Genomic DNA, 27250 nt, shown 5'->3' with positions numbered 1-27250 from the left:
TGCCACGTGAGGACCAGCAAGTTTATCTATAGACCACCCTATCCAACAAGGGGCTTAGACACGGTGATCTCCAGACCCAAGCGGGAAAGGTCCAGTCTGTCTTCCACAAAGCATTTCAACGTCCGCACATAATCGGAAGCCTTGTTGCCTGAGGCATGATTTATCAAGGGGGCAAGAAGTAGGTTTCAGGGTGTGATCATTCTGTCCCAGCTACACTCAAGCCTGACAGCCCCCCTGCTTGCCTTCTCAGGAAGCAAATGATGGATTCCCTCAGGGCCAACTCAGGGCCTCCTTCTTCTCTTAATCTGACTCTGTCTGCTGGCCCACCCCAGGCTGCAGGTCTTGGCTTCTTAGGTCAACAGCTCCGCAGGTGCCCCGTGCACAGATGCCAGCCCTGAACGTGCCCTGCTAGCCCTCAAGACTGCTTTCTCGGCCCCCACCTGATGATCTTTTGGCAAACATTCCCAGATCTTTCCATGAGAGCTCCAATTTATTTAAAAGGCATGCTTTTTCTCCCAGTGGAATTTGTTAACTAGACAATTCATATTGACTGTTTCGGTTTTTCATGAAAATCATCAAAGGTTGTACACCTTGGCCCAGGGACAGGTCCAGGTTTTGTTGGACCTGATGTAGGATAATATAGAAGCAGGCACAGGGCCATGGGGGCACCCAGGCAAGCGAGGGGCCCTGAGGCTAAAGCTTCATTAGGTTGGTGGTGAAGCCACCTCTGCCCTTATTTGGAGATCTGAATCCCAGCGAGAGCACAGGGCTTTCTGCAGCAAGGCAATCCATCACCTACGATGGTCTATCACCTGCCAGGAGCACAAAGAGGAAGAAAAGGCGAACTAGAAGTAGAAAGGCCTGGCTTCCACGACCAGCTCTGTCTCTTTACCTGCTCTGTGATCTGAAGCATAAAGTGACCTACCTCACTGTGCTTCACTTCCCCCTCTGAAAAAAACCCGGAGGCAATGGTCCATCTTTCATGCATGTGCTGTGAGGATTCCAAGGATGGCTTTAGGTAACAACACACATAGAAGTGCGTCATATGGTTTGCTCAGAGAATGAGTGAATCCAACTCCCATCCAACAATTTTCATCAGAATTTGTGTTCAGGATTAAAATTTACCTTATACAAGGCAAGTTAGTTATTTTATTTATTTCATTTCATTTCATTTTTTGAGAGAGAGAGTGCACAAACAGCCAGGGTGGCGGTCAGAGGGAGAGGGAGAGAGAATCTTAACGAGGCTCCACGCTGAGTGCGGAGCCCAATGCGGGGCTCCATTTCACAACCCATGAGATCCACCTGAGCTATAAACCACTGTCCTGACGCTTAACCAACTGAACCACCCAGGTGCCCCCAAGACAAATTAGTTATTAACTTGACAAACAACAGACACAGCACCGACAAGCATGTATTCAAAGGTAGTATAAATGTATAAAAACAAGATGCAAAACAGAACCACACTTAGCCTGAACCAGTGACTGACGATTCTTTTTCTGCCCCATGCGCGGGAGGGACATGGCGTAATCCAGACAACAACAATGGCTTAAGGCTGCAACAATAGAAGAGGGGCTTATAAATAATTTGCAAACCTCTCAGGTGTTCTTTGCTGCCTCAGGATACACGTTCTCCTCCAACCTATATCCCAAACCCCATAACCCACCCCCAGTCCTAGTTGAGAATCACACTCTTTCCAAGAATTAAGGTAAAATACTGAGTTTATTCGGTTGATTTGACCAATTATACTGGATAAAAGTGTTGGTTTCATTTGCATGATGTAAAAACATACTTTAAGTGGGAATACTCACATATTAACAATGGTAAAAATATATGTATAGGTAAGAAAGATTCATGGAGGTATTTGATATAAAACATACACAGTATGCTATTTTAATACACAAATGCTTAGAAGAAAGTAGAGTCAGAAGAGTTACAAAAGTAGCATTATTAAGACTTTAGAAATGTTTCCATTTTTCTTAAAGGTCACATTCTCATCCTTTGGGATGTACAGAAATTATGTGGTTTACACAGTTTTATCCACATTCAAAACATCATGTTTTAAATGTTTTAAGCATAGCATATACAGTACAAAATGTTTCCATAGGAACATAACAGAACCTGTCACTAGTGGTCTGCTGTCAGATGGCTCCTAAATAATCAGCCATTTTTAAGACACTAGTCCAGCTTATTGCTATAATATTCAAGTTGTTCTATTCACCCAAAATACAATGACTTTAATTTATACTAGAACCTACCTACAAAGGCTCAAGGAGTTATCATATAATATACACCAATATATACAAAACAACTATTCTGAGTTAAATGAAGTTCTCATCCTTAAATTAGAACCAAGAATAGTAATTTCAGGCTAAGACATTATCCTCGTGATATCCTCAGTATTTTTAACATTTTGAGCAAAGTGCACAGTGAATGCAATCAGTCACCAGAAATGATCCTTCTACGAACTCTCAACTTCCTTTGAGTTACACCACCTGAGACATGAGAACCTTTAGACTGGGGGCTACCAAGGCAGCTTCACGAATCAAACCCATGGGAGCCACGTGGAGTCACATTCATGAGTCACAGGGAGCCCATATCCGCTTCCCTATACAGAGGCCGATTCCCTATACAGAGCCCCGGTGTGGAGTCAGCAGAACCAGCTTCCAGGAGCCCAGTGATGAGTCTTAATTATTTAGAGCAAATGATGCCACCGATCAGCCATATTCTAGTGTTGGTGGACCCCGTACAAGGTTGAAATAGCCAGCCAGGGCCCCAAGGTCTATGTAGAGAGAACGCTGCCTCTTTAGCATCTCAGATTCCTCAGTGCTTCCTGTGCATGATGAATCTGGAAAGGGAAACATTGAAAAAACTAAAATTAATGACCAGGTGACATGCTCAACAATAAATACTTGTTTTTTTCTGGGGAAAAAAAAACAACAACGAACACTTGGCCCTAATCAAACAGCATTCAAGCTATGGTTTAATTAAAAACCTACAGACTTGGAGTTATAGACTGTGGGCTAGTTTATGTAATATGACATAGACAAAAGGGTTCGAAAAAGAGTCAATGAGGACAAGAAATTAGCTAGAAATTCTGGCATGTTTTCCAACACCCCAGATGGCTCTCTTTAAATACAGAAAAGTCAGACAAGAAGAGGATGAAATGCAAATAAACATTCCAGGCTTGACATCTGGGTTTGGACCTAAATGGATTAAGAATGCCACAGATTTCAGTAATAAAAATAGAAACCCTCTCCGTGCATATTTAATGTCCCTGGAATGTGTACTGACTTTGCTAAGTGGGAAAGATTCATAGCTGGCAAGGAGATTTTAAGCAGAGGAAGACAAAAATGCAAGTTGACTTCAAACTCAATATTTTATCTGTACAGGAGCAGTGCCCTGATGTCTCCAACCAAGGACTGGCGTGGCTTACCGTAATTGCATGAAATAGAACCCTGTTCAGAACCAACAAGCAAGACTGCCAGGCTTGATTTGTTTTTAAAGGCAAATGATACTCCCTAGTGCAAAAAAGCAAGTCAGAGGCGATTCTCAAGGACTGTTGTTACCTACATTTGTGCTGAAACATGTTATGATTTGCTGGTCATTTAGCCAATTTTTTTTTAATGCTTTTGCTAAATAACATTCTTGCTGAGACTTCTTAGACAACTTACGGCACCCAAGAAGTCACTGCATTTTCTTTCCACTGCTTTCGTGAACAACGTCGGCAGTCTGAGGTAGACAGAGAAAGAAGGGAAGCAAGGGGCACTGCACACAGCAGGTGTCCATACCCGCAATGTTCTCAGGAAGCTCCAACTCCTTCCTACTCAGCAGCCTCTTCCGCTCAAAGAGGGCAGAGTCCAGACTCTGACAGCGTGGCTGATCCTCTCTGGGGGGGTTCAGGGCGTCGTGTTTGAGTAGGTCTGCTGCCCTCGGGCGGTGATTGGGGTTCCTCTCCAAGGCGGCTTCTATCAGCAATCTCATGCCAGGGCTGCAATCATCCGAAATATCTTCCAACGGAGGTGCCTGCTTGTGGATCTAGCAACACACCAGCTCTCTTAGCACCAACGGTATGAAAAGACACCCTCAACAGTTCAAGTGTTCTAGTGAACAAGACCTGGAAAGTTATTTGTTTCCCACTACATGCCCTGCAGCGAATACAGTCATGCCCTTAGACGAGTTTCCCTTTAATTCCGTAATCACCCCGAGTTAAACCCATCCTTTGGGTGAATGAAGTTCAAGGGTCACTGTGCTGTAAAGGGGAAGGATCCGCTCTGTGATCTCTCAGTGGTAAAATGGAAGTGGCATGTTTCATTATGTCCATGCTGGCTTGGGGATCTATAATCTCATCTCTCTTCTACGAAAGTGTTCAAAGCACATAGACACAGTTTCTTTGGCTCAGAGATCTACGCTACTCAGACTCTCCTAAGTGGCATTTTATGAGTCATGAATAACAGAATAGCATATAATTTATGCCCAACGCACATTTCAGCCAATTCCCACTGCAATAGCAATGCCTTCTTTGCGGGAATGGGACTTTCTTCCATGTAGGAAGAACTTTCAGCTTCGCCTCCTGAGTTACTAGTTCACATCATCCCACTCGGGTGTGTTACAAGAGGGACAGCAGCTCTCCTGAGCAGGTGGACCTCCCCTGCACCCTCAGCCCTGGCTGATCCCCACTTACTATGTACAGGTAGGAGGGATAGGCTGAGCGAGGGTAGCGCTTCACCCAAGGCGGGGTGCCCGTCTGCATATGGATGAGTGTGGCTCCCAGGCTGTAGATGTCTGCTTTGGTTGAATGGCCTCTGCATAGGATCACCTCTGGGCTCATGTAAATCTAAAAAAGAAGGAGAAAACATCAGTCTGACTCTCCCCCATTTCCTGGGGTGTCCATTTCCCTCAACCATTTCTGGAAGCTGGCTCATCCACCTTTACCATATTTACTGCACGTTTCAGCCCTCCAGAAGAGCATGTCACGGCTGTGCTCCCTGAAGCTAGGGAGAGGGACACCCTTGGGGGGTGGAGGGGGGTCAGGCAGCTTTGGCCTGAGGTGTCCCTGCAGCCTAATGAAGAACACTCTTTTTCCACATACTGAACACACAGGTAGACCTGGCAGCCATGGGCCTGCAGCCAAGAACCCATCTGGGACACCCACTCATCAAGGTTCTGGAAGGCACTGACCGATGCTTAACTTCTCTATTAAAACACCAATTCTGGGCGCCTGGGTGGCTCAGTCAGTTAAGTGTCTGCCTTCAGCTCAGGTCATGATCCCAGGGTTCTGGGATCAAGTTCTGTATCGGGCTCCCTACTCACTGGGGAGCCTGCTTCTCCCTCTGCCCCTCCCCCCCCACTCATGCGCCCACACACGCATACTCTCTCACGCACAAGCAAAAAATAAATAAATAAAATCTTAAAAAAAAATTCCTTTCAATATTTAAATGGATACTACAAATACGTGTCTTCACGTTTGTCATTAAATTGCCAAACCTCTACTTATCTGCCGTGATAAAAGGTGGCAGAGATCCATTGGGTATTAACACCAATCACATGGGAGAGAAGCACTTCGAGTGTAATGTTGTAAAAGTGGTCCTAATTGGTCATTTATACAAACTACTTCTTATTTCTACCACCACGTAGCCTGGTGACTAAATATTAAATGCATGCCATTTTAAAATTGGTTTCAGGCTGGAAAAGCAGGGCTAGTTTCAGAAACAGTTCTTCTAAGAAGTCTCTGCTTATAAATTTTAAAAAGAAAGAAAAAGCAAGCAAATGCTGGTGACCAATGATCTGTATTTATGGCGGATACAGATACCGTAGTTAAAATCTTAATTATCAATATTTAACATTAAGAAATGTTTATGCTGCCCATCATCTGAATATGGAGAAAGGGGTAAGTGTTCCTGGAATATATTTCAGAGACAGTAAGTAAAAAAAAAAAACAAAAAACTGGCTTACAAAAACTGGGAAAATTTCCCAGTTTCCCCATCCTAACCATATTCAACACCATCCTACAACACACTTCCTGGCTGGCTTGCTTTTGTTCCCTTGCTCATTCTGTCTGTCTGTCTGTCTCAACGAACAGGCTAAACTGAGCTCCTTGTTCAGTTCAAACATTTCCTGAAGTGAAGGCAGAGCATTTGGATCCCCACAGACTTTCTTACTAAATAAAATTACAAAGTTAAACACATGCAGTGGGAAGGATTATCTGTCCATAGAGGATGTCTATCTCCTCTCCCCTTGTTTGCCCTCCTAAGCAAAGATCAGGCAAAGTATTTACTGTTGGTGTAACCCACAGCGGCTCTGTATACGGGGCTCTGGAGGCCCCCGGGGATGTCACATTTGGGGATGCAGCATTCTCTCCACCTGGTGACGTAGCTGCTCCCCCCCCAGGCAGATCCCCCAGCGTTCCATGGCTCAGAGCTCCTGCTTCCGCAGCCCCTACCTGAGGCAGAGCAACGGGGCATGGTGTTCGAGGACTCTTCAGGCTGGCTGACTGCAAGCATGAAACAGACCCGGTGGGAACCATGAAGGCTCTCTGAGACCTGCACAGCCTTAGGCATGGGCACTGGAGCAAGGGAACCTATATGTCCGGGGGTCGAGGCCTTCACCTCTCAACACATTTATTAGAAATGTGTCACGTGTGTGTGTGCGCGAGCGCGCGCGTGCAAGTGATGATGACACGTTAACTTACATCAAGTAAGCCCAAACACAGACTCAGAAGAAAATAAGAACTTTTAAAAAAGAATCACGCTATAAAAGTAATTCTAGGGGCACATGGGTGGCTCAGTCGATTAAGCAACCGACTCTTGATTTCAGCTCAGGTCATGATCTCAGGGTCGTGAGATCAAGCCCCACGTTAGGCTCTGTGCTGGGTATGGAGCCTACTTAAGATTCTCTCTCTCTCCCTCTCCATCTCCCCCTCTATCCCCACTCCCTCCCTCTCTTAAAAAAAAAAAGGTAATTCTAATTAGCTATTTACATTCATTATTTTTCTCTGTATGATATAATTAAAAAACAGTAAATTAAATATATGCCAGATTAACCCTGTGCTTATATTTTATGGTTACAGTATAATGTTCTGAATATGAATGCTGGGAGAGATCAAACACAGACCAGCTACACTGCAGGGATCAGCAATCATCTACAGCTATTCAGCAGTCAAGTGATCAAGTTCCAAAGGAAAGTAAGTCTACATGGTTGATTTTGACTAACAACATCTTATTGGCTCTTTAACTAGGAAGAGTTAAAATAAGCTCCCTGAAAGCTTTCAATGGTGATTTCACACCATTATCAAACTTTGACTGGTGAGCACCATACAGATAGTAAATGCAGGCTGATTTGAAGAAAGTTTATAACTCTCAACATCAAAGTCAGTTTAGTGCTTTGTAAAAAGCAATTTACATTTGCTGAAAATAACTCAATCCAAAATACTATTTAGAGTAAACACTATGTTATTATCTCATGTTCAAGCACACACTCTCTTTCTGTTAGAGAATCCCAGGGAAGACATTTCTTTGTCCAGCCATTGCAAAATGTTCAATCTGATCACACTGCCGGGAAGAGAAAGGTATTTTCTATCTTTAATACCATAAATAGTTTGTTTCTCAAACTGGCTCCAGGAAAAAGGGTAGAATGTCACATATCTGAACTTCTGACTAATGCCAAAATATGCTGAAACATTCTCCAAAAAAAACATGTCATAAGCATTAAGTCTTATTAGATTTTGTGCTTCGGTGAAGTATTCTTAAGATCTGGGGACTAAAACATTCTTTTAAAGAAGTCTACAGTTTTCTCTTCTAAATATCATTCTGCTCAAAGACAACTATCGAGGATCCTTCCTCAAGTTTTTTTACAGAATAACTTCAGTAATACCAGCAATTTCTTCTGCTTCCCAGGAGAGTTGTTGCTTTGAGAGAATTAAGGAAAAACTAATACAATCTTGGTTTCAGACGATGATTATTTGTTTGCTTGTTTTTGCACTGCAATTGGGTTCAGTGCAATATATCTACGAGCTAGACTAAGGGCTGTCATTTGGTTGAACACTAAGACTGACCTGGTAATCTTTTTTTTTTTTAGAAGATTTTATTTATTTAATTGAGAGGGCCGTAGGGGCAGAGGGGGACAAGCAGACTCCTCACTGAGCGCAGAGCCCAACTTGGGACCCGATCCCAGGACCCTGAGGTCATGAGCCGAGCCGACCCCTGACCTAGTAATCTTAAGGCAAAGGCGCAGCCAAGTGCCCTCTCTCCATTTGCTGAGGGCACTTAGAGCAGAGAGAGGGCATGGGGCTGGGAGGGTCTGATAGTTAAGCATGGGCCAGGGAGGCAGCTTCCACTCCCATTTACCTTCCCAGTTTCATCCAACCCCACGCCCATCATAATCTACTATGAACTAAACTGTTGCTTTTTTAATAATTCAGGTAAATTTAAAATAGGTCCTCTCAGCAAAGAGTGGGGGTTGCTGCAGTACCACCAAGTCCACAGTCCTTGTTGACCCCTGGCCAGTGCTCCTGATACCCACAACAGCCTGACGCATAGCGATGCTCAATAGATGCTTCCACATGAATCCACTCTTCAGCCCAATCATGTATATGTTAAATTAAATATATTATTTGAAAACCCATGAATGCATTCCTCACAACCTCATTTACATTCAGAAAAGTTTGTGGTTTGGTTTTGCTTTTGCTTCACAAATGAAATAAATATTAGAGCTAGTTTATATCTCTAAATACAATTTATTTGTGCTATAATAAATTTGATGTTTATTATAGGCTCTCTAGAATTAAAGATAAGCCTAAAATATTGTTGTTCCTCAATATATATTATTAACGACTATGACAATTATGACTATAATTGAACCAAAACAATAATACTTAGTTATACCAAGAATATATATATATATATATATACATGTTATACTAAGAATATATACATTAGTTATATTAAAAAGTTACATAGTAGTTAGAATTTAGACTCCAAAAAAAATTGGTTTAAGTCCCAGATCTGTCACTAGCTGAGTAACTTTGGGCAATTTATTTTAACTTCTTCAAGCTTATTCCCTTATTGTAAATAATAGTATTTGCCTACAATAACAGTATTTACTAATAATAGCATTGTAACAAGGATTAAATAATATAATTAATTTAAAATGCTAAAATTAGGGGCCCCTGGGTGGCTCAGTCGTTAAGCGTCTGCCTTCAGCTCAGGTCATGATCCCAGGGTCCTGAGATCGAGCCCCGCATCAGGCTCCCTGCTCAGCAGGAAGCCTGCTTCTCCCTCTCCCACTCCCCCTGCTTGTGTTCCCTCTCTCGCTGCCTCTCTCTGTCAAATAAATAAATAAAATCTTAAAAAAAAAATAAAAAATAAATAAAATGCTAAAATTAGTACTTGGCACAGAGCAACTGCTCATTAAATATGTTTCAATGATAATAACATTTGATGCAATGTTTTTCCTCCCCTTTTTTGTCCTTTCTGCAATAACACCAGAACATTTTTAAATTTTACTCTTAAAAAGGTATTGACTTTTCCTGTGGGAATAGAATTACCTCTGTTCCACGAAGGTCCTTAGGAAAATAGATATCTTCAGTCATTTGAACACTTAGGCCAAAATCCACCAAAACAGCTTTTGTAGACATGAAGACAATGTTGCTAGCTATAAAAAGAGGACATTTTTTAGTATAAAATTGTCTGTATACCCATAAATAAAATAAAAACATCATCTGAAACGATGAGTCCCAAATCAGAATAGACTGAAATGTGCTCCCTACTGAGATGACTATATTATATTCAAAAGAGGAGGATAAATCCAGGTGAGAATTCAAGTGAAAATCATTTCATATGTGCCAAGAGTGCAGCCAACGTGGGAGTAAATGGTTGAACACACTAATAACGCTCAAGATACAATGGCCAAGTCATGGAAGCAACCTAAGGGTCCACGATGGATGAGTGGATAAAGAAAATATGACGTGTGTGTATATGCATATATAATAGAATATTATTCCGCCACAAAAAAGGATGGAATTCTGCCTTTTGCAACAACATGGATGAAACCTTGAAGATCTAAGTGAAATCACTGAGATAAGTCAGACAAAGATGAATACTGTACGAATCTCACTAGTCTGTGCAATCTAAAACAAATGAACTCATAGAAAGAGAGAACAGATCGCAGTTGCCAGGGGTACGGGGGTGGGGGAAATGGGTGAAGGCGGTCAAAGCGTACAAACTGCCAGTGATAAGATGAACAAGTTTTGGGGGATGTAATACACAGCATGGTGACTATAGTTAATAATGCTGTATTATATATTTGAAAGTAACTGAGAGAGTAGATTTTAAAAGTTCTCACCACACACACACGGTTTTAACTATGTGAGGTGATGGATGTGTTAACTAAGCCTATTGGGGTAATCTTTTTGCAATATATACATATAGCAAATCATTCCATCATATACCTTAAGCTTACACAATGTTATGCCAGTTATATCTCAATAAAGCTGGAAAAATAAAATAATGCTCGAGAGCTGGACTTTCAAATCCTAAGATATAAGCATATCATTATCATGCCACTTTCCTAAAATGAAAAAATAAAATACCCATTTTTTTTAAAGTAAAAGTTTTGTTAGTTCAATGTAGCATTAAATATTAAGGGTTGATAGTGGGTCTTTGTTGTGCATTTCCCACCATCTCTTACTCCTAGAAAGCAGTCAGTGAAGGCTTGTTTAATGAATTATTACCAAAATCGTGTTCAGAATTAAAAAGCTATTTGTTTCTCAAGAACTATGTAACTCTGTGTGTGTTTAAAGTACATTACTATTTTTTAAAGCCTTATCAACAAGGGCATAGCCAGTACTTAATAGACGTGTGGCCATAATCTTCCACAATTGGATAATCATCCTTCCTCATGACTTTGAAAGCTTTAGTGATCCCATTTGGTGCTAAAACATGTTGCAGGAGCACAGGGGAGGAAGGTGAAAAGCCCTCGAGGGCAGCTCTCCTCCCCACCACCGAGGATCTTTAGACCGAAGAGAGGAGCCCATCTGCCTCCTGTCCAACTCATCTCTAAGCCAAAGAGGTTACACATCCAAATGTAACTCACGTTTAATATCATGATGAATTACTTTCTTTGAGTGTAGAAAATCGAGTCCTTTGAGAACATGCTTTGTCACCCAAATAATTTCAAATTCTCTCATTGGTCCACAGCTCTCCAGTTTCTCAAGAACAGACCCTCCCTCGCCTGCTTCCATAAAGAGGTGCACAGTTTCACCCCAGAGCACCGCGCCATATAACTCAGCGATGTTCTCGTGCCGGAAACAGGCCTGGATTTCCACATCAGATGGCTTAAATTGATCTACTGGGATCTAGAACACAAAAATACCAGTAAGATTCTAGACAAAAATATATACAAGATAGGTCAACTCACAATCCAGAGGGCAAATAAATGCCTTCAAGGAGATCATGATCTGCATGAAGTTATACTGCCAAGTTAAAATAATGTTCAAACCTGCTTTTACATGACGTCAGCTTTAGGTAAACAGTTCAAAATAAGAAAATAAGAACAAAATGTAAAATATTATTTTCATTTAGAATGTAGCAATCCAACCAAAGAATTATTTACAATTGAATCAAAAGAGAGATAATTTCCCATCTATTTTGCATGTACTTTCTATGGCACCTAGATTTTAGGTTGTCTTTTCAATATTTCCACTTGTTATGAAATAATATAATGTCTTTGAACCCACAGTTCATGCTCTGGCAATGCATTTAAAATCTATTCTAAGGAAAATCAAAAGTCATTAATAAAGAAAAAAGTAGATCTTTCAGTGCAGATAGATACGTAATGTCTCCAAAATACAGTGTCGGATGAAGAAAGCAAGACACGCAAGTACATGTATTATGCTCCCATTTGTAAAAATCTCTTAAGCTATACATGACACATGTCCATAGAAATTTTCTGGAAAGATGTATAAGAACTCATTCACAGTAGTTGCCTCAAGGAAAGAGATCTCATTCTTCAACCTACATTCTTTTGAATCTTCTAAGTGTTGTTAATCATCTTACATGGTTTTCCTTTTAAGAAAAAAATACAGCTTAAAAATTAAATGTAAGTACTCTAGGGAAAACAAACCTGCAAAGCTATTTTTTCATGCCTTTTGTGATGAAACTGTAAAACAGGACATTTTGGTTCTAAGACCTTTCTAAAATGTCACTAGAGTCTCTTAAAAGAATTGGAACGTGTCTCTTCTAAATGCAAGCTTCAAATGGCTTATTATAATATCTCCTTTTCTTTTGATAACAGATACTCTAGCAAATCTTTATGAAGGAACAAATGAGGCCAATATATTGTTGGTCTTTTTTTTTTTTTAATTACAATAAGATAGACTATGGCCAGATTCAGCAAATCAAAAAGGAGTTTATTTTATTGAACTCTTAAAAACTTTATTTTTTTTATGGATATGGATCACTTTTTTATTTTATTATGTTATCTTCATCACCATACAGTACATCATTAGTTTTTGAGCACTCTTAAAAACTTTTAAAGTGAAACAGACATACCAAAATGCATAAAACTGGTTATGTATCAAACTCAAGGAATTTTCAACTGAACACACCCATGTCACCACCATGTAGATTAAGAAACAGAACTCTACCAGCGCCCCAGAAACCCTTTCCTGACCTCTGCCAGTCACTGCCCCTCAAGGGCACCCACTATCCTGACTTCCAACAGCACGGATTTGTTTAGCCTATTTTTGGCCTGTATAGAAGTGGAATATCATAGAGTAGATCTTACTTGGTATCTGGCTGTTCGGGCTTAACATATGGTGATGAGATTCCTCCACATTATTACAGTTGTAAACCATTTGCTCTCTTCACTGTACAGTATCCCACTGTGTAAATATACCACACTGTGACATCTGGAGAATTTCCAGTTTGGGACTATTACAAAGAGTGCTATGATGAACAGTCTAGTGCATGGCTTTTGGTGAGCAAGTGCACATGCCTCTTGGGTGTGTGCCTATAGGAGTAGAATTGCTGGGTCATAGGGTGTGTATGTGTCCAGCTTCGGCAGTCTTCCAAAGCAGGGACGCCTCAGCAATGGCTACTTAAGAAGAGACAGGGTCTTTGCAATAATTGGTCTATTTATATTCAATCCTTTAATCTACAGTCTTGCGAAGCCTTGCGGCTTTCCCAGCTTGGCTTCCCTGCCTGGTTCCCTTCCTTGTGGGTGGGATTAAAGGAGCAGCACACAGATTTGCTCCTGCAGGAGAGCTCCCCTCCACTCCACCCTACCACAGAGGGATGACGTTATCCAAGGTCCTGCTATAGAAGCCAGCAGTGTTTTCTTTTTTATCAGTGCAAACTAGATTAAAACAAACTATGCACTTAAACAGACTTAGGGACTGAACCCCAGGGAGCAAGCAAGTCCAAAAAGAAAAAAAAAAGAAGAAGGATGTTTTCGGACACTGCGCCCTTACATAAGATCCAATCAAATGGCAACAACCTTTGAGTAATGCAAGCAAACAAGAGCCACAATGCTAAACATACATACGGCGCAGGATATCTGGTTATAAAGTACATACCAATTTACACGCCATTCTTTTCTTAGTCTTTATATCTTGTGCTAAGTACACTTTTCCAAAGGCCCCCCGAGGTATGAAATCAGAGCCAATATTCCTATAAGTCAGCTTCCAAGGGATGAGGAGAACATCAGAGTCTATTTGATAGCGTCCATTCTGGGGAGTGATTACCTACAACAAAACAAACAGGCAGGAGGGTGAGAATTCCAGCAGACTCCTTTTCTAAGACACACCCTTTAGAAACTGGCTACTTTAGATCAAAAAGACACACCTTTAGAAACTGGTTACTTTAAATTGCATTCCTACGCAGTGTTTGAAATTAATGTCACTGTTGTGTAATCCTAACAGTGTAGGGAGACTATACTTAGAGCTTCAGCAAGCCAGAGAAAGCATGTAACAGAAACATGTCCCTGGTCAGACCTGATCGTATTCCACCTCCTGGTGAGTAATTAATTGTCAAAATTTTAAAAATTATTTATCTAAGGGAACATGACTATTGTGACCAAAAGGCTGAAAATAAAGATTGCATAAATATAAACTGTGCCTGCAAGTTGACTCGTTTCCAACTATAATGTGCTAACCTGTTAGTCCGCATAGCTATTACTCACACATGACGCATACGGAGAGAGAGCATGGAAATAAACTGATGATCGTAGAGGATTCTGGAAAATAAGGTGTTATGCCAGAGCTATGAGTTGACAGTGCTGCATAAATCAACAAGGGACAGAATTACTTCTCATCTACTTGCTCACTTAGTATTTACTGAGTGCATAAAAAGCACCAGGCACTGTGTTTGGCGCCGAGGAGGGCAGCTGTGAACGAGAGAGATGACCCTTAACCTCCGAGAGCTCCTGAACAGGCCAACACTGGGAACAAGTGGTTTCAAAACCAGTTGACTCAAAAATTAAAAGACATATATCCTGGGAGCAGTGTGGATGCTTTTGTCAAATCTCAACAAACCAGACATTTAAGGTCTGTGTATTTCACTGCATATAAAGTATATCTCAATTTTAAGAGTAAAAATAAATAAATAAATAAATAAAAGGAGGAAGAATTATAATGATAAATATGAAAATAAATTAATAAGATATGTTATTTTGAGTTATGACCTGGAGCACATGCCTACAATATGTTTACCATGTTCTCTTGAGGGGAACAGGGTCTCAAAAATACAAGGTTTGCCTCTGTGTAATTAGCAACTTCACGACTTCAGATTATGAATTCAGGAAGCGTGAAACTATCCAAATGACATTAAGTTATTTCAAGTGCAGAAGAGGCTGAAGGGGAATGCAGACCACATGGGAAAAGAATGAACACCTGATTCATCGGCAGATGCGCGGGCCCCTCAGCAGGCCACTGCCAAGAGAATAGTTGTAATAATCCCAGGGTTATTCATTCAGACTCCATTACTGCTCATCTTAGCTGTACCCCACAAATGGATGCATGTGCTCTTAGTCAGGGAATGAAAAGGAGGACGACTCCAATCCTTCGAGATGTGAAGTCACTACATTTAAAATGAAGTATTTCCTGAGCACTCCCCTGAGCCAGCCCCCGAGTGGAGCCCTAGCAGGAAAATGAAGAAGCACCACAGCCCAGGGTCTTGCCTTGTTTGAAATATGACCTCCTTTCAAGAAGTGTGTCACCTCAAGTTACTGAAGTCCTCTTTTTACAACATGCTAAGGACATGATAAATGTAGTCCCTTGCCACATGTAGACAGAACCATACCCACGGCACTCAACCGTACTTGCTCATTGCCTCGTTCTTGTTATTAAGTATTTATGTTTCCTGTTTCACTTCGGCTCCAGCTATCCACTCAGGGTTTCATTCGTGCAAGTTTTACTCTTGTCCAGCTCAATCTGTGATAGCCCAGTTTGACCCAAGGGATGAAGAAGACTCATTGCAGCCATGCAATGAGTGCTAATTATAAGGAGGGCACTGTGCTCAGCTCTCATCTAGATCTCCCAGCCATCCTGGGAGGTAAGTACTATTTTTATCTCCACTTTACAGATGAGGAAACTGGTTTCAAGAGGTTAAGTAACTCATTAGGCCATGACAAAGTCAGGATTGGAACTCAGGTCTGTCTGACCCCAAAGCCAGAGCTCCTGTGTGCCTTCTATCTTCCAGAAGACAGGAATTAAAGCTCAGCCAGGATCAAAAGCCAGTTACTAAAAGCCTACATTTACGAGTCACTGAGCACCTCAGCCTTCGCCTTTTTAGATAGAATACTGCACGTTCCTTCATCCCTGTTTTACAAGCTCCCATGTTCCGGGGACATGCCTCCAAAGGCAGGTTCTCCTTTGATGATAGGCCCTGACACATTCAGTGTGATAGGCGAGCACAGACTAGTCAGCACTTCTGCAAAGTCCCCGGTTCTTCTCCTGGCCCTAGACCTTCCCTCTTTGGGTTTGCAATGGTTTTTTTTTTTTTCCCCGCTTCTCCTTTTTTTAGGGACCCTACCAAATAATCCTATGGAACTCTATGCTGCTCATGTCTGCCAATTCTTCAGCTTAACCAAAGCCACCATCAAGTGCAGATGTTATAAGCATGCTTTTGAGTTCCTTCTCCAGACTAGTGACACTAAACAATGCTGGGCCCAGCAGCAGGCCTTGAGAAAAATTCTTAAGTACTTTAATAGGAATAAATTCCATAAAGAACCTGTAGGATATGGCTGATAGGACACAAATACAACCTTGGGCTATTATCTAGAGGCATATTATCTAGAACAAAGGCAAAGGTGGCTCTTTCCTACTCAATGGACTGCCATGTTCAAGTTCAGGGCTGTAAGGCAGGCACTGACCCGGGCTTGAGTTCTAAGGGTGCAGCCCAGGTTGAGGATGAAAGTAACCCTCCAGTAAGTGACAAGTAGCAGACACAATGAGAAGTGTTTGTGACAGAAGCGAGAAGATGTGGGGAACATGCAAGTTTTAAAGTATTGGAAAGACCGTCCTAAAGAAAGAGAGTAATAATTATTTGCAACAGCAACTACCACAATGGCTTGCACTCTTTCAACACTCACTCTGTGTAAACAGGTCCTGTGCATTCCTTATTTGTCCCACACAACAGCCCCACAGAGTGAGTGCTATGATGTGACCCATTTTACAGATGAGTAAACTGAGCCGTGGAGGGGTTACTAGCCCAAAGTCACACAGCTAATCCATCTCAGAGCTGAAATACATACCCAGGCACTGTAATTCATGGGCCTTCATCCTCACACTACTCGACATCTATACCTTTTTTATGGCCAAAAAGTAGGACTAGGGCTAAGAAGAGTCAGAGACGGACTTTAATGCATTACGAGGGAGGACTTCCCTACAATCAGAATTGGCTAAATATGAAATTAAATGCCCCAGTATGTGATAAACTTTGTCAAAGGAGATTTTCAGGCACAGACCAAAATGTTCCAACAATTATTGGATATGATGACCAGGGTGATGTAAGCATCAGACAGAGGGCTTGACTCAAGTATCTTTAAGGTTTTTCCAACCCTGAGAAGCCAGGACTCCATGACTAACCCCTGAGGAACAGCATTCCCACATCTCACACCCGTATCTATGAGCGAACCCTTTGGGGCCCTTCGGCTCTCCATCTAATCACCAATGAGTTCAGTCTTTGCAACCCATTTTCAGTTATTCATTCCCCACTCAGGTTATGAATTGGCCTAGAGTGTAAATAACTCATAGCACTCTCATACCAAGCAACGCCTAGGTTGGTCTCCTAAAGTTTCTTCCCCAGGTCCTGCTGGATGTCGGTAGAATCTTTATCAAATATTTTTAGAAAAAGAGCACACATTTGCATACACGCGCAGACCAACATTTTACGTGCCTCTGTTGCAGGATATTTTTGTAATTCCTGATCCTCCACCCTGTCTAATTAACTCCATGGGCTTTATGGTTGTTGGCTGCCAGGAACACACCATGTCTCTATGCCCCTGGGCCTTTGGACATGCTATTCTCATCTGGAACACTCTCCACTCTCCATCCCCTTTATCTGGCGGATTCCAACTCAACAGTTTAGGCATCAGTTCCTTTTAGAAGCATCTCTGGCAGTCTCTCTTCCCTTGTGGCCACGTGAGGTGTCCTGTCTGAGCATCCCCACAGCAATCAGGGTGTAGTTGTATCGGGAAGAAGCACACGGCATTATAATCACCTGTTCTACTTACCTCAGGCCTTCACCAGGCAGTAAGCTACCAGAGAACCCAGACTCTTCCATACTGGATCTGTAGCACCTGGAAAAGTACTTGATACATTGTCGATATCTGACCTATGTCTAGCAAGTGAATGGATGAATACTTGAATGAAGGCATTTGGTCTATATGCAGATACACTTTATAGATGAAATTTACCTTGGAACCAGCCTGTCTGTCTGTTAGATAATGAGTGATCATTTATTAAAGCAAGTGAAGCCCAGAATGGAAAAGTTTTGATAGGGTCTTAGGGGGAGGGCCTCAAGAAGACAAAGATCTCAAACACAGGATGGTTCCAAGGAGAGCACCATATAAGGATGAGTGGGAGCCAAAAGCAAACCGTGCCTCCTTCATCATCTTGTCTCAAACTGCCAAAGATCAAGCATGGCAAGTCATGATTCCTATGCCATTATTTATAAAGCACGGACCTGGCATTGGTTACTAGCAGTCATAGGATGTATACGATTCTTAACTTAGTGACAGAAAAGTCAACCACAGCCCCGAGAGTCATCGACCACTGGGATGATTTTCCCAGTGAGGCATGGTCTGCATTCCTGCAGATTTTGAGGTTCTCCTGTTATTCCACTCTGGTTTTAAATCTTCTTGCTTTATATTCTTGATCATTTTTAAATTAAAAATCTTTTTAAAGTTTTAAAGATCCCTCCTTTTATGATATGTCTTATTCTTAAATTTTCTCCTGAATACACATTTGTTCACTTATTGAGCATAGACTCCACAGCGGGGACTGACAACATTTTACTCCTAGCCTTTGCTGATAAAATTTGCACTTCCTTGTAATGTCTTTGTTTCTCTCCTTTTCTGCATTGGCTTTTTTTTTTTTTTTCCACTCCAAAACCTTTAGGAAGCAATTTCTTTGTATTCCTTATAATTTTCCTGAACTCTCTTCTGTACATTCCCAATAAAGTTCTATGGCCCACCTCTCTTCAGTCTGATGGGCCAGGAGAAATGAATGCAAGTTTCTACATATTTATAAGCAAAAATATTTTGTTTATGACAATGTTAAGAAAATTAGGTAGTCCTAATGTTAAGAAAATTAGGTAGTGCTCCTAGTTCGATATTACTTCCATGTATAAAAAGAAATAGTATTCTCAAGGTAAAGTACTTAGTCAACTATTAAACACAGTTTGGTATATCCAGACCAAAGCAAGTCATGCAACTATGCAAAAAGTAATCTTGCTCCAAACTGAGCTGGAGCTAAACACAACTGGTTTCTAACAAAACAATTTACTACATAGCTGACCTAAATTACTGTGTTGTTTTCAATTGAATGAATGTACTACTTAAAAAAAAAAGTTAAGTACTCTGTCCAGACTCCAATCATTCAACACTGACCCTCCCCCTACATTAGCCATTTTGCCACATAGAACTAGCACCAAAGGAAAAGGAGTCACTTCCGTCAATATGCACATTTTGCAAGTTACTACCTACTCCTTTGTAAAATGTCCTTTTTAAAAGATTAGATGACCTCTAGCCAACACCTACATTCACCTCTGACACACTAAGACTGCCAGAATCCCAGGCACACCCAAACACATCATCTGATCAACTATTGTGACAACGTGTTGTCACAATATTTTGGATTATTTGCATACTTGGTATGACTAAGGAAATATCTCATTTGTCATTCATACTTTGCCAGTTAAAGAGAGTGAATCTGTGCATTGCTATTTATTGCCTGCAAACTATATTTCTGCAAGAACTGAAGTTAACCAGTATTAATATTGTGACATTCCAAGATGTGACAAGAGAGGAGCAAAAAAATCCAGTTTTCAAAAATATTAATTAAAGATAAAGTATTGATTCCCCTCAGATGAAGAATTCTCATTAAGTCTTCTTCTGCCTACCTGATGAATGAGCTTTCTAATGAATTGTTAAGTTAAAAGACATTCTTCTTAATGACCTATTTGTACGACTGTCACTGACACATGGAAAAGATTAAGTGGAACTTTGAATGAAGACCTTTTTTGCATCTTTAACATGGAGATGATTCTTACAGATATTATGTTTTTAAAAGTCGTACATGGTAGCCAGTCTAAACCAAGTTTAGCTGCCCCTCTGCCTTACACGAAGCTGCAAGAGTAAAGCTGAACACACAGCACTCAACTGATCAGGAAAAAAACATACCATATTTAATAAAATCCCAGATTCCTGAGGTCGGTGTCCATAAAAACGCTTTGCGGTGTTGGATATGTGGTTTGCAAAGGCAAGCAAATCCTCCACAGTTCCATAACTGACCGATGACAGCCAAGGCACCTCTTGGCCACTGAGCAGCAGAGATTCTGAACGCTCCTCATTTTGATTACTATCTTGACACATGGTCATGAGACTGGGTTCATAAACTGCTGGCTCTTCACTTGTGTAAAGATTTTCCATAATGTCTATTACATCGGACACGTTCAAGTGTTTAATTAATAAATCGATCTCTTCTTTATTGTCACTTCCAGTGCTCATGTACTCCATCACTGTTATGCTTTCTAGAGAGTCTGCAAAAGAAAAGACAGTTACCATATTTGTATTTGCCTTTAAGATCAATGGAAAAATGACATCAAAGGATTGGGAACAGCTTCCATATGCCTCGGTTTATAAAATGAGGGCTCTGTGTCAACAGTGTGTGTAAATTCAAGTTGACAGATGGTGAAGAAAGGGACCTTAGATAACCTTTAAGTCCGGCCGTTCACTTTGCAGAAGGGAAACTTGAGATCCAGAGAGCTTACTCCTTACTCACTCACTCACTGAGCTGGTGGCATGAGTTACAGCCACTGAAAATTTCACTAAACATAAACACGAATAAGCGCGGCTCAGAAACCTGAGGAGCTGAGGCTCCTGGCCCTTGACAGCTTCCAACCCTACTGTTCCTCCAAGAGAGCAACCCTCCCCACACAGACCTCTGTGGCTTCCATGCCCTGGTGACTTTAAAGAAAAAGAACTATCTTATTGGAGCACCTGGGTGGCTCAGTCAGGTAAGCGGCTGCCTTCAGCTCAGGTCATGATCCCGGGGTCCTGGGATCCAGTCCCACATCAGGCTCCCTGTTCAGTGGGGAGTCTGCTTCTCCCTCTGCCTCTGCCCCTCCCCACCACTCATGCTTTCTCTGAAATAAATAAACAAAATCTTAAAAAAAAAACCTTTTTTTTTCTTAAAGAAAGAAAAAGAACTATCTTATCAAATTCAGGAGCCAACTTGGCAAATAAAATTCAGGCCGTGGAGCCAAAAGCCTGTAAAATGGATTAGAATCTAAGCAAACTGATGATGATAGATCAAGTTTCAGGAATAATGCTGATGCAAATAAACAGCTCATTTAGACTGGGGACCACAAGCCTCAAATCCTCCTGCCAACGACCTATGAGAAAGGGGAAGATTCTTTTAGCTGTGAATCAGCTGTCTCCTCTTGAGACCAGAATTCTTTAATTGTACAAAGCATGTATCTCAATGACCCAAGAAAGTTAATGTAATATTTAGATCAATCACCCTCTAGAAGCTGTGGCATTACAAAGAGGCCAGGACAGCCGAATCTATCCTAAGCAAGACACAGGTAAGGCCAGCTAAGCTAACTACATTAGCCAATACTGTATTTTAGTTCTTGTATGCAAATCAGGTGCTACATCTTGGGATCTGTAAATGAGAAAAAGAAGGTAAACCCAGGATTAAAAAAAAAAAAATGATGCTGTTGCTCAGGATTTTAGAACAATTCCATTCCAGAGGATTAAAGATAAAAGGATTTAAGACATCTAAGAGAATTTAGAGGCATGAACATCTACTTAAACTATTGTGCTCCTGAAAGCCTCTCTGAAAGATGCTTCTGGTTCCTGAAAGCACAAACCTTTAACACATTCAATACTCAGTGCTAAAAGCCACAGGCCTCCATCTGAGGAGCTCAAGTACAAAGCTCCAGGAAATGTTCCACCTGGGGGGTTGGGGGGGAGCACCTATAGCTCTCGTGACTACCACTCCACTTTTGGTCTCTGAGCCAATTTCATTTGAGAAAAGACCAAGGCAATCCAGGGACGCTATTCACTTACTTGATGACCATTTTCTGATGTGCAAGCATTCTCTGCAGAAAGCATGCTATCTCGCATCCTGCAGTCTGATATTCCACCTGGACTCAGGATGCTTGGGCTGGACTCCTGCCTACACGTTCCTAGGCAGGCACCTTACCCACTCTGCACCTCTACTTCCCCTGTCTGTGAAATGGAGGCATAACAGCACCTACCTCATAGGGCGGTTGTGAGGTTTAAAGAAGTTCAGGTGTGTAAGGTGTCTGGTGCAGAGTCAAAGAGCTCTGCCTTCTGTAGTTGCTGGTATGTGCACAACACAGAGAAGTCCCGGCTTTGCAGATACTGCTTAGGCCTCCTTTCTTATCTGCAAATGGGATGTGGCTACCTGTTCCCTGGGTTTCTTCACAGTAAGGTTTTAAATGCTGTATCTAGAACAAGAGACAAAGACAAAAAAGCAAAAACCTCTGAAATGCTTTGATAGCTGTTAGCCATGGTCACATCTAGAGAGCGAAGGAAGCTCCCCTCACAGATCTCCTGTGTCTTTGAGGAAGACTGATTCAGGCTCCTGGAGTCTTGAGTTAGGAAAGGAACTGCTTAGGTTCACGGAGGAACATTCGACTCTGATTTCACTGGGCCATTCAGTTGCAGTTTCTGCTTGTAGAATTTACTGAGGAAAGGAAGTTAAAACAAAACCAGCCAGACGGAGGACCCCAGTGGCTGAAAAGTTCCAAGGCTCCAGGACTTAGCTAATGGCTGGCTGGAGAGAAAATAAAGTTCCCAGGAGTAACATGACTCAAGAAAGAAAGAAAAAAAGTCCACACAGTTTACAAGTCAGTCAGCTGATCCAGTGAGTAAAGACAGGTTTTGATTTTCAAGTTCTGCAGAAAGTCTGGAGCATTTATGTGTGAAGCCTAAGAGGTCTGAACACACACACCCCTAAGTTATGTGCTGAGGGAGAGGCGGAGGAAGGGAGGAAGGGAGGAGGAGAGGGAAGAGGGGAGAGGGGAGAGGGGAGGGAGGGCAGTGTAGGACACTGATGCCAGGGGTAATTCCTTAGCAACAGCAGGGCTCCTGTCACGCAAATCAGTACACCCCAGCAACCCTGATGACCAGTCAGCCTGCTAAATGCCCCTGCAAAAAGCCTCAGCACTTTCAGGCCTTCATTAAGCAGACAACATGCTAGTGATTTCCGAGTTATACAGATCAGTAGCCATCTAGAAAAACTGGATTGTGAAGGTATTCTTCTTTACCAATAAAGACTCTTCCCCACGTAGTTTACTATAAAAATCCTCATAAAATCCCCACTTGACAATGGAGTAGACAACTACAACCATCTTAGAAATGGAGAAATGGGCAGATATTGTCAAAATGATTTGCTTCGAGTTATTTCAGAAATCAGCAATAACACCAAGAGGAAATCCTATTCTTATTCATTAATGTTACACTCTTGGCTACTTCCATTTACATAAACAAAAGTGGAGAAATTCCTAGCAAGTGTGAACGAAAAAAGGCCAAGATTATAGATATAAACCTCTGCCTAACAAAGGATAATTATACCTTTGGTTACTTCCCATTTAAAAGATTTTACTGCCAAAATAGTACGTTGCCCCTCAGGGCATATCTCTTATTATATTTTTTCTCCAAAAGCCCCAGAATTACACATTCTAGCTATATAGGAGCACAGCCACTCTGCTTCAAAACCTCTAGACACCTCAACTATCCAATTTTCCTTGTAAGAAAAAGGCCTTAAGGGCCAGCTGTCGCAAGTACTGCATACAAACCTCAATCCATCAGAGAGTTGGGGGCGTCTGCTGGATTCAGATTATATTCTACTTGGCAAATACATGAGACACAGGCCACAGATACCTAATGCAACTGTAGTCGTGTTTCTTTCCCTGTTTTTAGTAGGAGTTCTTTATTCCGTGCCAAAATGTCTTTCCAAAAGTGAAACAGCCGTTTCTCTTAAAGGCAGCTCCTGGCCTTCCTTATTAACTTTTGGGGCAATCTCTGTGCACGCCGTTCTTCTTTCTAATCGTCGTTCTCCGCTCAGAACTAAAAGAATTTTGGAGTCCTGATATCACATTACGACCCTCCCCTCAACATTTCTTCTTAGACCGAAAGCCCAGCATTCACGTTCTTCTATAACGACCCTTTAGTCACAGAATAGCATCCGGGTTACATAAGCATGAAATTAAGTTTCAGCTATTCAAAAAGTTCTCTGCTCCGTCAACCGCCGCCCCCACTCCCCTCCTCCTATTCTTTAAAGCCGGGGAAGCCTACCAAGGGCTTGTAAATTATAAAAAGCCCCCACGATTTGGGCGGGCGGCAGCCGGGTCCCCAGCCTCCGAGGCGCACTCACCGGCGTCGGCGGGGAGAGTGCAGCAGGCCGGGCGGTGTATTCGGCGGGAGGCGCGGTGACAGAGGGTCTCTGTGTCCCCGCGCACTGCCCAGACCGGCACTGCTCGCGCGTTAGGGATCCGGGAAGGAGGAGGAAGGGGGAGGAGTCGGAGTCTGCACCCCGTGAGACCCTTGCGCAAGGTGCTTTGCAGCTGTGCCGGCGGCAGCCGCGACGGGAGAGAACCGCGGAAGCGCAGTAGCGCGTTCCGGCGGGTACGCCCCCACCTCCGGGAGCCCGGGAGTTCGCCCCTCGGGCTGGGGCACCCGCGCTCGACCGTCGGGGCTCCCTGGAGGGCTGCCACCACAAAGACACCCAGAAGTCGCCGAACGGAGGGTTACCTGGCGGGCGGAGCGCTGCAGCCGCGGCCCCCAGACGGCTCGGTGCGCCTCCGGTGGCCCACCCCCCCGGAGTAGAGCGCGCGGGGACGGCGAGGTCCGGCGGCAGCGGAAGCTGGAGCCAGGGCGACCGATCCCGGAGCGTGGCGCGTCGTCCCGACCCGAGCGCACCAGTGAGCGCGGGACCTCCAGCCCAGGCTGTCCTCCCGGGTCGCCCTTGTCCGCCCCTGACTCACGGCGTCTGAGCCGGCCGAGGGGCGGCGCAGCGGACGCCAGCCGCCGCCTCCCCGCCTTTTCCATTTCCCCTTTCACTCCGTAAACAGAAACAGACTGCCGCGTTGCGGGGAAGCCGGAGCCCCCTCTCTGGGAAATTCCGTCGTCCCGTCCCCCCCTCCCCCCCCCCGCCGTTTGTCCTCGGGGCGCCCGGGCGGAGCGGAAGGCTGGACGAGGGAGAGGCGGAGCGCGGCGCTGGGAGGGGCGCCGGCCGAGGGCTGGAGTGGCTACTCGCCACGCCACCCGAGGGGCCCCGGGACAGCAGCCGCGGCTCCAGTCCAGGGCCTGGGACACCTAGGGATTTTCCCTCGGACCTGGGGACCCGACAACCTGGTGGTGTAAGGCGCCCCGCGACCGCGCCTCTGCACCCCTTCCTAGTCCCGGAAAGAAGATCGTGTCCCTAATGTGCTGGCGCCCTCCGCGCTACTCCGGTGTCCTGGGCCGCGGCGGGGAGGGCGAGCGGCCCTGGCCCTTTCCTGCGCCCACCCGCACGCTCCGGAGGACCGAGGCGCAGTGGGCTTCTGGCCTTCTCTCAGAACCGGGTCCGTGCACCCGACAGCGGGTAGCGCCGTTCGCCCTGCCAGGTTTCGGTTCACGGCCACGCACAGTGAGTGCCAGGATCCGTGGTCCGCACGCACGGCCCCCCGTATAAAGATTTGGCAGAGGTTGCCGCAAGGTGGGCCAGAACCTGGTGGTGTAGCACGTGGAGAGGGGCCGGTGTCCTCCGCCAGCAAAACCTGGTTTCGTTCTCTGCAGCCTTTCTTGGAACGGGTTGTTTGGCGGCACCGTCCCATTACGAAATGTACCTGTACTGATCGCCCCCTCCTAACCCCGGCTGCGAGTCTGGGGTTTTCTGTACAGCTTGGGAAGATCAAAGTGTGTTCATAGTATTCTTCCTTGCAGAGTGGAAATTGTTTCCTCCAGGTGAAGCGGGAAGCGAGTTCTAGGGAAAATAGCGCCTCTATCCACGAAATCCACTCTGCAGGGCATTCCCAATACCTGAGTCGCAACTCACTACCCCCTCGCCTCTCAGTACTTCCCTAGTATCAAGCACCCACCATAAACCAGACATTTTGCAAGACGGCCCGGAGAAAGAGAGAGAATGTAAGGTGGATATTCTCTGGGTCTTACCGACCAGGATGTTGGGCGTCCCAGGCATAGAGCCCACATTCAAAAGCCCCACGACTCTGAGTCCACGCCCGGTCTTTTCCAGTACCCACTCTCATTCTACCCCCGCGCTTTCAAAACGGCGTCGGACCCACTCTAGAGCTTTCCACGTTTCTTCTGTGGAAAGTGAGTTGCTGTTCCGATCCAGAGGAGTCCTATTGAAAATTGCTGACGGACCTAGGCTAGCGTAGGTGAGAAGCAAGGCCTTCGTAGGACCTTAACTCCTATCATTTCTTTGTGCTTCCGGTCAGGCAGGGATGAGGCTGAAAAAGTGATTGACAAGTAGCTGAGCCCATCAGTAAAAGTGAGCCGAACTAGCAAATAAACAGCCAGGGCTGACGGACTATGTCGGCACTAAATCCCTATCCCCTCCCCCCCCCCCCCCCCCATTATTTTAGTTCCCGGAGTGCTGTGACATGAATAACGCGGGATGCGTGCCAACCCCTGGAACCGCCCAGGTGGTCTCGGGCGGTGAAGGGGTCCCCAGCGGTCGGAGGAGAAGCCCTTCTGGGCGCCGGGGCTTTTCTGGTCGTGGAGGGAGGGACCAACTTTGCCTTTGCCGCTCTGACTGGGGAGAGGCAACGTGTGCAGAAAACTGAAGTCCTTTAGGGCTGTAGCTTTTTTTCTGGGAACCAGGTTGTCGCCCTTGTTATCTCTAATGGTAACGTGAGAGACTTCTCTCCTTCCTCTGTTGTCTTTGAGCAACAAGGGATGATCTTTATAAGTATTTTAAAAATAGAAACATGGAACCACTCCCGCTTCCACCCCGTTGAATGAGCTCATTAAAACCACACCTCATCTTCTGGGAACTAAGTATTAGCCTTACTTCCTACAGAGAGGGCTCCCAAATACAGCTGCATTTTAGGGAGCTGGTGAGATGGCTGCCCCAGCAGGGTGCTCTGGCTGTTCATGACATATAGGAGAACAGATTTCATCTGGGGCGGGGGGGGTGAATTAAGAGGAAGTTTGACTTAAAAGCATTTTTGAAAGTCTAACAAAGATTGGATCTGGTGTCCTGGAAGAGGCTGGACATTGGAGAACGAGTGAACAGGCATGAAAAAGTTTGCAGACTGCTTGCCTTTTTCTTGGTCAGGACTGTTGCAACAGACTTGCAAAAAGCAATCCTGCTTTTTTAGGAGCTTGCTGGGAAAGTGAGGTTTCAGCTTGCCAAGGAGAAACCACCTGAGACAGCGCCAGTGCACAACCATAGGGGAGTTACTCAAGAAGCCATTATGATGTACATTACAAAACAGCTCTTTGGAAGCTGTTGGCAGCCAACAAAATGCCCTTTAAAGTTGAGTTGCAACCGGTT

The 27250-nt window shown here is 43.8% G+C and overlaps 1 protein-coding gene across 3 annotated transcripts; it reads right to left on the bottom strand.

Moving 5' to 3' along the window:
• Positions 1–1713: 1713 nt before the first annotated feature.
• On the bottom strand, positions 1714–25493 carry MAP3K8 (mitogen-activated protein kinase kinase kinase 8). Of its 3 annotated transcripts, none has more exons than XM_021686510.1 (9): positions 25460–25493; positions 21981–22193; positions 19897–20255; positions 13571–13738; positions 11089–11350; positions 9542–9648; positions 4682–4834; positions 3789–4035; positions 1714–2845 (listed from the first exon to the last, which is right to left on the bottom strand). In XM_021686510.1, exons 3-9 carry the CDS (start codon positions 20230–20232, stop codon positions 2715–2717), a joined length of 1404 nt encoding a protein of 467 aa, XP_021542185.1. In that variant the 5' UTR covers positions 20233–20255; positions 21981–22193; positions 25460–25493; the 3' UTR covers positions 1714–2714. The 3 variants fall into 3 exon arrangements, with proteins under 3 accessions (XP_021542185.1, XP_021542186.1, XP_021542184.1); XM_021686511.2 differs by lacking the exon at positions 25460–25493 and adding an exon at positions 24502–24866; XM_021686509.1 differs by lacking the exon at positions 25460–25493 and adding an exon at positions 24125–24240.
• Between the last annotated feature and the right edge of the window lie 1757 nt (positions 25494–27250).

The sequence above is a fragment of the Neomonachus schauinslandi genome, chromosome 5 (genome assembly GCF_002201575.2).
Source record: "Neomonachus schauinslandi chromosome 5, ASM220157v2, whole genome shotgun sequence".
NCBI classification, from domain to species: domain Eukaryota; kingdom Metazoa; phylum Chordata; class Mammalia; order Carnivora; family Phocidae; genus Neomonachus; species Neomonachus schauinslandi.
Note: the sequence above shows the minus strand (reverse complement) of the source record. Positions and strands in the feature narration are given on the sequence as shown.